The 11,968-nt window shown below is 43.3% G+C and overlaps 2 protein-coding genes across 2 annotated transcripts in view; one reads left to right on the top strand and one right to left on the bottom strand.

Moving 5' to 3' along the window:
* The first annotated feature begins 1,065 nt into the window (after positions 1–1,065).
* LOC137915551 (ankyrin repeat and SOCS box protein 12-like) lies at positions 1,066–2,693 on the top strand. The gene is made up of 2 exons (XM_068758752.1): positions 1,066–1,843; positions 2,529–2,693. Exons 1-2 carry the CDS (start codon positions 1,081–1,083, stop codon positions 2,678–2,680), a joined length of 915 nt encoding a protein of 304 aa, XP_068614853.1. The 5' UTR covers positions 1,066–1,080; the 3' UTR covers positions 2,681–2,693.
* Positions 2,694–3,978: 1,285 nt separating this feature from the next.
* Positions 3,979–11,968, bottom strand: part of LOC137915550 (zinc transporter ZIP11-like) — a 35,032-nt gene continuing 27,042 nt past the window's right edge. Inside the window, exons 6-10 of the mRNA XM_068758751.1 lie at positions 8,236–8,403; positions 5,790–5,859; positions 4,401–4,499; positions 4,170–4,328; positions 3,979–4,086 (exon numbers count right to left, since the gene is read on the bottom strand). Of these exons, the coding sequence (XP_068614852.1) occupies positions 4,008–4,086; positions 4,170–4,328; positions 4,401–4,499; positions 5,790–5,859; positions 8,236–8,403 (575 nt within the window). The 3' untranslated portion in view covers positions 3,979–4,007. The remainder of the gene's footprint in view (positions 4,087–4,169; positions 4,329–4,400; positions 4,500–5,789; positions 5,860–8,235; positions 8,404–11,968) is intronic.

The following is an 11,968-nucleotide window of genomic DNA, read 5'->3' as shown; positions in this document are numbered from 1 at the left end:
TTTGCCCATGCCTGGGCTAGATTTAATGAATGAATGAATATACTTATTAGATAGAATGTTAGAGTACAAGTACAGTCACACAGAAGCATGTATTACAGTACAGTACAGTACAAGTCAAACATCCTGTCTAAGAGGAGCATTTCAAAAAAGCCCTTGCGGTCTTGTTTCCGTTGAAAGTCCTTCGTACATAAATCATCCACAATTTTAGTTTTCTCTTAAGCAACAATTTGTGTGTTTTTAGTTGTTTTTTTTTACCTATAGATTTTATATTCATCCAAGTCTCTTTGTTTGGTGGGATTATGCAAAAACTAATAAACTGATTTGCATGAAACTTGATGGGAGGATGGGCCTCGGTTTAATTTAACTATTTTATAAAGTAAATACAAGAAAATCAAACCAAAATTATTACTATAAAAAGGAAAATACATCATCAAAATAGTTAAACCTACCCTATAGGAGTGTGTTAATTGTTTAGCCTCTGATAAATTATCTTTACAGCCAAGAACACTAGGTGGCAGCAGTGCAGCGAATGAGCCCTAAAAACAGCACGAAGAAGAACAAACGGAAGCGAGCAGTCCATACTGCCGGAAATAATAAAGAAGAAGAAGAAACGGAAGCGGGCAGTGATTGTGACAGTTTCGAGGTAATGCCTGAGCTCACTTTGACATTACAATTCAAACATTTTGTTTTTTTACGCCCGACGTCACTTTAAAACCAAGAAAATTGAGTAATGATAAATATGCCAAAGGAGTGAATATTGCTGGATTTTGTGACGTTACACAGTACAGTAGCGGCTAGCAGCTAATGTTTACATCAGAACGGCACAGAACACAATCTCTGCAGCCCAGCTCCAGTTTAGCGTTCATTAACATGCAAGTGTTGAATGTACTTTACCCCCCCAGTTTTATTTAGTGACTTATATTGCACTTAGCAAAAATGTTCAGTGTCGTCACGTTTGCATGAAAGATTTCCCAGCTGCAGAGGCGGCTGTTATACATGTCTTATTAACAATAGTCAGTTATTGGACGTTTGCTTATTTATAATTTTTTTGCTCTCTTTGTTCACCTTTCAGTGAACTCCATGATCCAGCTAAGAACCTCGGAAGAAGAACAAAGGAGTTTTGAAATCTCCCAGCTCAGACAGGCAGCGCTACAAAACGATGACAGACTCCTTAATGAGATGCTTCGTCAAGAAATCTACAAGAAGGTCATAAACTGCCGAAGCGGCTGGGGCAACGCAGGGACGTCTCTCCACGCTGCGGTGTCCACCGGCCATCTCAGCTGCCTCCAGGTCCTGCTAGCCCACGGAGCGCTGGTGGACTGTGTGGATGTCAAAGCCCAGACGCCTCTATTCATAGCCGTTCGTGGGAAATACCTGGAATGTGTCTTAGCGCTACTTAGAGTCGGCGCTAACCCCGACGGGAGCTCGTCCAATAACTGCTCCCCTGTTCTCACCGCTGCAAGGGAGGGTGACGTGGAGATATTAGAGGAGCTGCTTCAACACGGCGCAGAAGTGAACTCCCGCTCCAAAGTCTTGCTCTGGACGTCCAGCGCGAGGGTGTCCAGCGGGCCGCTTTACCTGGCTGCCGTTTACGGACACATAGAGTGTTTCAAGCTGCTGCTTCTCCACGGGGCAGACCCGGATTACAACTGCACCGAGGCGAAGCTCCTGAGTAACATCAAGCAGCCCAAAACTGTACTTGAAATGTGCCTCAGGCACGGCTGCGGCGTGGAGTACGTCCAGCTTCTGATCGACTTCGGCGCTGACGTCTACCTCCCCACGCTGATCATCGAGAAGTCCACCAAGCAGAACGAGGCCGTGGAGCTGCTTCTGGAGGAGCGAGGTATGGAGCCCGTTAGCCACGTGTTGTCCTCAAGCTGGATAACAAGCAACCGTGCATAACAAATAAAGTTACATATAGATACAAATGTAGAAAAGTATTTATAAAAATGAATTAATAGCATCAAATCAAATTTAACTCGTATTTTTCACATATTTGGTACCAAATGATGTGGTTATACCCGGGAACCTTTTGTATGGAGCCGTGTCTCATTTCCAAAAGACCATATTCTGACATTCTTGCAAGGTTTCCCTCCTTCCTCTGGATGGTCAGACAGAAAAGCCTAAGCGTCTCTTCTGCAAGTGAATAAAAAATAAAAATCAGCTTGTGATGAGCCGGATCGAGAATGCGTTTAGCTTTGTGCGCTGCTACTTACCGGACACGATGGCTGCTTTTCTAGATGGCTCGAATCGATCATTGAATTACAGTTGACACAATCAAATGTTTGACATTTGTATTGATAAACACCAAAGAAATCCCCTCCTGCAGGAATTCTCTGACGTCTCTCTGCCCTGCTGTTTAGGACTGCATTTTGTGAACATGTTAAATTCTCCAATAACCGCTTTGGAGATATTTCCTTCTGTTAAATCCAATCAGTAATCTGCATCTGAACCGAAATTAGAATCGGCTCTTTCATTATTTTGAACGATCAAAATGGCAATAATGAAACTGTTCCTATCATCTTCAGGAAACCCAAAGGCCTTGACTTCCCAGTGCCGACTCGCTGTCCGAAAGCACTTCAGAAAGATCAACAGGATTCATTGTATCGACCAGCTGGAAATGCCAACGCGCCTCCTTAACTTCCTACAGCACAAGCCTGTGGAACTCCCCGTCCTGTAGCTCCCACATGTTATATGAACTACAGCGAGTCTGATTGACAGACCGCGGGCTACCTTCAGGGTTTAATGACTGTCTGTGTATGTGCTGTTCTAAGACTGTCCATTCAGCGAAAGCAGTAAATGTGTTGAAGTGGTGTGGACCTGTGTTTTATTGTTAGTACTTAACCGAGGGCTGTCTGTGAGGGAAACACTTTAGTCTTCTGTTGCTTACAGATTAGTGGATCAGAACCAGAACACATGAAGCTCCAGACAAAGAACGGTCTGAAATGTCTACAAATATTACATTTTAACATTAAAACCAATTTATGGATTCAAAAATCAGTTAAAAATCAACTCTAATTTCATTTCACATGTCATGATTGGTGTATAAAGATACCAAGAACAATTTAGAACCTTCTGGTGATGGTCCAGTAAATCCAATTATGATGCGAGTGAGCTGCTTGGTGGAGGTTTGTGCTCTCCGAGTGCTTTTCATTGTGTGCCTACAGCCGGAGAAGCCGTTCTGTGATGCTTAAGAGCTTTCATTTTAGCCAAATGCTAACCAGGACAAATCTAACAATGTTAAAAAGGTAACAGCACATCAGGCACAAGCCAGTCGGGTTCATCCACTGGGGACTATTAAAAGTACTACTAAAAGTATCAAGAAACATCAGAGATGTTTGTTTAACATCTGTAAGTAAATACTCTTAGCTGATAAAAAACGATGCCCACTTTATAAATCACAACATAAATACAACTGAGGATCATTTGGTTGTTTAATTATATAAATACTCGACATTATACAGCTTGAATCTTATCTGCATTTCAATCATTCGACAAAGTCAACAACATTCTTCCAGTTTCTGCCCTAACAACACGAAGGCACTAAATCTGTCTGGACAATCACTTGGACAGATTTCTTTTTGAAGAAGATTAACAAGAAAAATATGCCTGGAATGAGTGGATCTAACAAAAGCAACATTTGTAGATTCGTCACTGTAATTGTAGCATGATGTGAGACGGTGCAAAAGTCAGAAATGTTTTTGTAAAAATAAAGAAAATCTAAATCCTGTCAAGGATTTACTTCATTAAGTAATAAAATGAAGGGGGGGGGACTTCAAGCATGAAAATAAAGGACAACGAACAACTCCTCAGCTTCATTCATTCTCACAAAGCATTCTGCAAAAAAAGGTTCTGCGTTTTATTTGCGAAATTCAAGTAGCAACATTTCAAACAAAAATTAATAAACAGTGTTTCAGTTTAAAATAAAGAAAAGCCCATTTCATTTGGTCCCCTTTTTAAAAGCACTGGATGACATCACCGCTGCTGGTTCTGCTGCTGCGGTGACCTCAGCCCAGCCCTACATCGAGTGACATCATCACAATGAAGCCCAGGATGGCCGTCCAGGAGGCCAGCTTCCCGTTCCCACTGGTGGACACAGAGACACACGATGGACTCCCGTTTCACTCCTTAATACGTCTGTAATAAAGATCTGCCCTCTTCGTTCTCACCTGACTTGTGCCTCAGGTATGATGTCATCCACAACCACGTAGACCATCGCCCCGGCAGCGAACGCCAACGCGTACGGCAAAAGAGGTTCCGCCAAGACGACGGCAGAGGCGCCGAGCAGCCCAGCGACCGGTTCTACCATGCCGCTCAGCTGGCCGTACCTAAGGGAACGCACGGTGAGAAGATCTGCTAAAAGGCGTGCATCTACCGGGCTGCCTGACGCACGCCCTCACCAGAAGGCCGTCCACGCCGACAGCCCTGAACCTCGGAGCGGCAGGCTCACTGCCAAACCTTCTGGGAAATTCTGGATCCCGATACCGATGGCCAGATTTCTGAGAGGGAACAAAAGCACAAAATGTGTGAGCCCACATCACATTTTGTTTTGTTGTTTCTTCTCCATATTGACAGATTGCAGCGGTTTACCGTTACGAGATGCGTCTGCTTTTACGTATCATCGAAAATATAACAAGACATGCAATTCAGAAATCAGTAGAATGTTAAAAGTTAAAGAAAACATATTCAGCTATAACAGGTGTTTGAGCTGAACATGAAACGTCTGAACATTATCATGCACAAAAAGGCTGACGTGGTGATTTAAATTGAGCATGTTAATATAAAATAAGATAAACCTTCATTGATCGCCAGAGGGAAAACTGAATTGAATTAGAAACCATGACTTAACTATCGGTAACTATCTAACTAGTTAGTTCTAGTTTTAAAGATGCCACTAAAATACACAGAGCACAACTGAATGATGTCATAGATTTACACTGCAAAGATATTGGATAATCAATATGTTGAAGTTAAAACTCATCACAAAGACAGGTCAGGTGACACACGAAGTAGTGCTCTTTTTCCCCCTTATTATATATTGTGCACTTATTCAACATTTTGGGCCGTGGTGCAAATCAGTGAAGACTTCTTCATGGAAATGTTTAAGTTGTTGGATTTTTGCATCAGTGCTACAAAGCTGTGTTCCATGATTTTTCTCAGTTAGCAGGACAATCGAAATGCCCCAACTACGCCTCTCTCTGTGTGCAGTGGCATAATCTATCCACTAGATGTCACAGCAGAGCAGTACCCTGGAGAAAGTCCACTGTTGTGACCCCCCCACCCCCAAATGGACAGCCCTGTTGCCATGGAAGTGGCAAACTTGTCAGATTTAGCAGAATGGATTCTTGCTCCTGAGGCTATATGGCACCGTTTCATGGCACTGTTTTATTCCCCCCCCCCCGCCGCCAATTTAGAAAACAAATAATAAAGCTTGTTCCCTCGAGATGCAGATAACAGCTGCTTTGTTCTGACTAAAGAGCTGCCACCAATCACGTCGCGGTCTCTAGTCACACTGCAGACAGTAGATGTCAGGAGTACACAACACCGGACCGATGCATTCTGCTACTTCAACTACGTCAAAATCATCCTGCTGGGACTGATAATTTTATATCCAGCTGTGATGCTGCAGAGAATGTCTGCATTTTCCCATATTTAATAACGAAATGGAATACTTTATTAGCGATTAGCCCCTTTCTTCCCTACTTCTCTGCATATAAAGGTTGCAGTCTGGATAAATGATATTCAGTGTATGTAAAATATATCTATGTTTGACTTGAGACCATTCTTACCTGGCGCTTTCAAAAGTCGCAGATGAAGTCTTTCCTACGGCCCCGAATCCAACGCCCACAGCCAAGCCCTCTGAGGATAAAAACAAACAACAACAACAACAACAAAACAGACGGATAATACTTGTTAGTGCATCATGTGTTTCTGAATTTAAAGCACTCTGAAAAAGAAAGATTCAGAGATCTGGACAAGACGGAACATCAAGGGTTAACAAATAGTAGGTAAATGATTGGAAACATCAAGTGGGGAGACATAATAAAAGAAAACCCCGCTATGAGCCTGTGGTTTAGCGCAGAGCGCTCTCTCAGAAAGAACGCAGCGATCTACTAACGGTCCACGAGGGCGACTCTCGAGGAGGGACTGCTTTGGTGTCTTATCTTCAAAATATTTTCTCTGATGAAATTGTTGAGGCTTCATTGCCTTATTATTTTAACATTTACACAACTGCTGATGGATAATGGAGTTAAAGGTGGAGGGTTCTACTGCAGTCCAACGAGAGGATGTCTTTCCACAGTTGTGGCCGCTTCTCCCAGTCCTATCTGCATTCCCTGCACACCCCCCAGCAGCATCCCTCGCCTCTGTTGTCCCATTTGTCTGAATTGAAATAGCTGCCGTGTGCATTTAGAGTAAACACAATTTAAATTGAAGGAGAAAAGGACACTGCTTGATGTATCAGTGTGAATGTGTTTGCGTGCAGATCAGTTTACCGTTTTGCATTTTGTACAACGGAGGCAGAGACACTTCACGGTGAGTACCGAGCAACCACAGCGCGCTACTCCGCTAAACCACGCTAATCTAAAGCGTTGCTCCTGATGGCTGACCAGAGCGCTGAACCCACGGAACAAACCCGGAAACATCAGAAGAAATGATCTCAACGTTTCCCGAATGAGGTGCACGTTATGGTTCGGTTTACTTTCTCCCGATTTGAACGCAGGTTTGGTATCAGATTTAATCACGAACGCAAGGCTGCAGAGCTGAGATCAAGACGCACGACTCTGAAGGGCCAATGACGGAAAGTGAGGCACAGTATTCCGGAAACAAAACCAAGCACAAGAAGGAATACAACACAATACACTCTAGAATACATTTCAGTATATTAATAAGTCAAAGTGTGGGCCCATTTGATCTTTTCATTACAGGCCACTGGAAACCATCTGAAACGCTGGAATGTCAGCAGTGAAAAAACCCGCGGGCTGATTTTGAATAAAACATAAGATGAGAGCGTTCCATTGGTTGGTGCTGATAGTAAGGGGCGCAGGGCAGATGAGGAGTTCAGCACTTAGCTGACATAAAAGATACGAGGCCACAACAACAACACGCTCCAAGTGTGGTATCTCACACTGATTTTTGTACAGTGCTCTAGTAGGAAAAAAAATAATGTTACCCTTTGGATCAAGCGCAAGACGTTTATTCCAGTAGCAGCTCAGCTGTAACGCCGGCCGGTGCACAGCTGGAGTTGTGGAGCATTTTGTACGACCCACTAGCTCAAAGTTTTTGTTCCAAAACGGAGCCCAGAACTCGTAGGAGAGTGCTAAAAGCCCCCTCGCCTGGCAGATTTGACTGACGAGACTCGTGTTTTAGGGTCTTTGCAGCCTCTCATGGCCGCTGAATGAAATCTTCATGGCTTGTTATTGTGTTCAGGAAAGCAGAGAGAATAGCTGCATTCCACAGCCAGGAAACAGAGTTGATGTGACTTCAGTGTCCAGAAATCCCAGAATACTTTTTCAAATATAGATTTGTTTCCTTTCTTCTTTTTACAGCATTCTATGGTCTTATTTTCAGGGCCTTGAGTTTCTTTTACCGCTAATAATCTCAGAACATTTAATCTCCTTTCCAGTTCACGTCAGCCTTCTGACAGGAGCGAGCTCATTCAACCGGCTTTCATGATGCCCAGGTCTGCACAAGGCCTGAAGATTTGGATGGTCGCCCTCGTGAGCCTGTGAAGGTCAGGATTACCTGAACCAACTCTTCTCTGTGAAGATACCTAGAGATGTTTACAATATTGTCCGAGAAGCGTCAAGGCAGCACTCAAATACAAACCAGATCAGATAATAATAAAGTGCAATAATGGTTGTGTTATTCAATGGTGGGATGAGACTGAAAACGGTGCGACTCACACCCTCCAGATCCTGTTAGACAATGCAGTTCGTCAATATGGTTCAAGTCTAAATGAGGAAATAATTTTAGAATATACAACAGGCATAGCCTTAATTGCAGATATGCTGCCGTGATATTTTATACAGTGGACTATGCAAATATCAGATTTGAGAACAGAGCCATAGCATTTTTGCCGCCGTTGGTTTGTCGGTCTGTCTGTTAGCAAGATAACTCAAAAGGTTTTGGATAACATTTTCAGGACGCGTTGAGAATCTTGCTTTATTGACGATTGATCAGCATGCCCAGAATCCACATGAAAATCAATTAAAAACTTCTCTGGCTCAATCAGACCTGGGATGTTATGGATGGTGATCGCGAGGATGAGGAGAAGAATTCGCCGCCAGCTGCTTCCTGCCATTTCAGCCTCCGTTTGTTGTTTACTTCCCGTTTCCTGGCCGTCTGAGTTCCCTGACTGAGGCCCTTTCCTCCTCTGGTACACATCTCCATTCTCTACTTTATCTGAATTAATAAAACAGAAAAACAAAAAGACGTGCAAAAATGAGTCAACATTTAAACACACAGACATCAATATTTCCTTTAAATCTAGACACCAGTATTCCATCCTTGATGCCAACTCCGGGGATTTGTAGGTTACAAATCTCTCCAAACATCGTTCCTGCTTTTAATTCCCATCTGACTAGGTGAGACACTTCAACAGACCTGCCCCCTTACAAGATAGTCCTGTTAACTTAGTAGATATTAAATCATTTTTAGTTATTTTAACAGTTTCCCCTGCTCTGTTTTTCAATCCATTTATGATTTCCCCCCTCCAAATAGTTTATATACGGTAAGCAAAAAATGAACTAAAACTAAAAGTGAATCGAACAGGCCTCCGTGGGGACATGCACAGCAATGAGAGCCTTTCTAGCTCATATGTAAGCATCGAGGATCTTCACTGTTCTGCACTGGATCCAGAAGGCATACAAAATACAAGCATCGCGAGTTTGGTGAGGCAGAACGATGGAGCCAGAAGGAAGTGATAACAGCAGGCTTTTAGTCCTGGGAAAGAGGGCGGCCGGTGATAACAAGTCCCAAGAGGAGACTCCGGTAAATATAAACACTCAGCACTGCAAAAATGAGGCTCATCAAGACCTGCTGCTTGAACGTCACTCAAACAGAATGCTGAAAAGGCGTGTCGTTCAAGCCTCATGCAAAGAGAACCCTCTCTTCAATCGCCTGAGTTCCAGGTGCACAAGGAAGACTTTCTGGATTAAATGGATCAAAAAGAAAATCAACAGACAAAACGGTTTGTTATAGGAGTAACTAGGTTTATGCATTTCTAATTAAAACGACGTCCATGATGGTTTTATTTGCAGCTGGAGCGGCTCAGTGCTACAATTATCATTGAAAATGAAAGTCGCTCTGGGTATGCCCCATCATCAATACAAATCTTAGAAATGCAATCTCCTTTAATGACAGAAAGACAAACTTAATGGCTCAAGACAATATAATTAGCACAAATCCCCTGCTGAAGGTTGCAGGCGATTTCACACCTGATTGGCACTAAAAATAAACATGCTGTTACTTTAAGTCTGATCTAATCTCTGCTTTTTGCGGACGATGTTGTCCAGTTGGCCTCATGGAGCCTAGACTCCAGTCGTATCGGTCTGTCTACGTTCCTACTCTGACATCTGGTCATGAGCTCTCTTCAATCGCCCGAGTTCCAGGCGCCTCGGGGAAGACCGAGGACACGTTGGAGAGACTATGTCTCTCGGCTGTCCTGGGAACGCCTCAGGATCCCCCCCTGGAATAGCTGGAGGTGTTGGGGAGAGGGAAGTCTGGAACTCCCTGCTGACACTGTTGCCTCCGCGACCCGGCCCCGGATACACGGTGGAAGATGGATGGATGTTAGTTATGTTTTTACTATTTAGTCGGTTTTTATTGTTGTATTTTTCCACAGCCTCCACTTTTAGCTGAGAGTATGTATATAAGATGTGTGCTAAGGGAAAACTGTTTGCTGATTGATCGGCATTTCAATCAATCAAAGACTAGGACAAAATAAGCGTGCATTTGTGGGGTCTTAAATCTGGAATTTAGTTCCACCCACCTTCATGTCTGCAAACCGCACACTCTGCTTCTCGTACACTTGGTGACTCAGTCTCTTTAGCGCCGCCTGATCTCTGCTCTACAGCCAAGGAATCAGATCTACACTCACCTACCTCCGTTTTCTCTGCATGCTGATTGGACCCCCAGTAAAACTCCTTCAGCTCTCTGTGGCACAGACCAATTTGTCTTTACACTCCACTGCCTCTCAGTAATCACACTCCTCCTCCTCTCCTTCATCGAAGCCACATATCACCTACACAGCTCCGTCTTCACTCTCTACAGCCCAACCTTGACCGAAATCTTATAATGCAAGATATAATTATACTAATTATTAGAGTTAAAGAAACAGTGAGAAAACACAATGCAATGTTGGTTTTGAGTCTGTGTGGGAGATGAATGGGGCCTGGTCAAATGATATTAATGCCCATTTTCTTGCTAACGTGAAATATGACAGCATTTTTGTTTTTAGCGCCATACTTCCAGTGAAGTAAAATGTCCCAATCATTAAGCAGCTGTTTGTAGTTGTGTATTTTCACATGTTGCACTACTCATATGTCCAATGTCACCTGGCGTTTGCCTGCCATTCTGCAGTGCATCAGGTATGCGAGTGTGACTGTCTCACACTGACACATGCCAACGTTAACACCAAACTCACAGAGCCTCAATTCCAATCTGTTATCTTTCATCACCTCAGCAACATCGTCTCAACAATCATTTTAACAGAGAGTCACTATTAAAGTACCAGCTGTAGTTACCTTGACAACCAGAACAACACTGAAACAAACAAGCACTGAATTAGAAAAGTGAAAATATTTCAGGTGCCCTGACAGTTTCAAGAGGGCCGATGACGGCGGATGATTCTTGTTATTTTTACAGGAATCAGATTATTTTTTCTTTAAACTGGTCTAAAAAGAGTCACTTTCCAGCTAATCCATATGAATGCAAGCTGGCTGTTTGGTGAAAGGCAGCGAATACCATTTGTCATTCACATTTCAGGCTATTTGAACAACATTCAGACAACATGAACTGAAACAGTGATCTCAGAGATGACCATGAAAAAGCTGCAGAATTACACACACACACAAACGTACAGAAGGAATGCCGGAGAAACGCTGCACGTCTGTATTTTTCATATTTCTTTGCTTTCTTTTAGTTGCGGCAGCGCCTCACTGTTCGCCAGTAACCCCGACCATTCATTACCAGCCACCTGGGAGCTGCCAACTATAACAGGACCAGTCTGGTATTTGTGTCTGAGCAGCCACAATTGAGGTTAAAGTTGATTCTCGGAGCAGAATTCTGTGAGGTTTCACAGCTCAGATACGCATTTTAAATCTCTTGAGAATGATATTTCTACCAAATTTAATATTTTGCAATATTCACTTTCTGAAGTGGTTCCTCCAGCGCTTTGTTAGCTTTTCACCTCTATTTTCACACAAACATATTTTAGCAGCTTGGAAAAGATCTAATCTGCTAATAGTGAGAGTAAAACAGAGGTGGAGGATGGAGAGAGCCCCAAATATCATTTATTGTTCTTTATGCTTCACCTCTGAATTATTTGAGGAGTGACGGATTCATGGTTTTGAGCTGTAATATTTTGACTGGTACGGCTGCCAATCAAACGTTTACAATTGTAACATGGCTTCCTTTGACCATTGCGGGATTATGCAGGATTGTAGAGAGAGAGTTGTTCACATCAAGTAGCTGTTTGAATATAACTGAAACAGGCAAGAAGGGTTCAAACCCCACCTGTGTGGAGTTTGTACGTTCTCCCCGTGTCTGCGTGTGTTTTCTCCGGGATCTCAGTTTTCCTCCCTCCTCAAAATTCATGCAATTTAGGTGAATTGGGCACCCTAAATTGTCCGTAGTGTGTTGGTGTGCGCGTGAGTGCACGTCTCTGTGTGGCCCCATGATGCGCCGGCGACATGTTCGGGGTGTACCCCGCCTCTCGCCCCTAAGTGAGCCGGGCTGCAGCAACACC

This window comes from Brachionichthys hirsutus, unplaced genomic scaffold (genome assembly GCF_040956055.1).
Source record: "Brachionichthys hirsutus isolate HB-005 unplaced genomic scaffold, CSIRO-AGI_Bhir_v1 contig_739, whole genome shotgun sequence".
Lineage (NCBI taxonomy): Eukaryota > Metazoa > Chordata > Actinopteri > Lophiiformes > Brachionichthyidae > Brachionichthys > Brachionichthys hirsutus.
Note: the sequence above shows the minus strand (reverse complement) of the source record. Positions and strands in the feature narration are given on the sequence as shown.

Bases quoted from the DNA above. Each gene is read 5' to 3' on its own strand.
- LOC137915551 (XM_068758752.1), top strand. From the start codon at position 1,081: ATGATCCAGCTAAGAACCTCGGAAGAAGAACAAAGGAGTTTTGAAATC. The intron at 1,844-2,528 runs GTATGGAGCCCG...TATCATCTTCAG, and splicing joins GCTGCTTCTGGAGGAGCGAG to GAAACCCAAAGGCCTTGACT.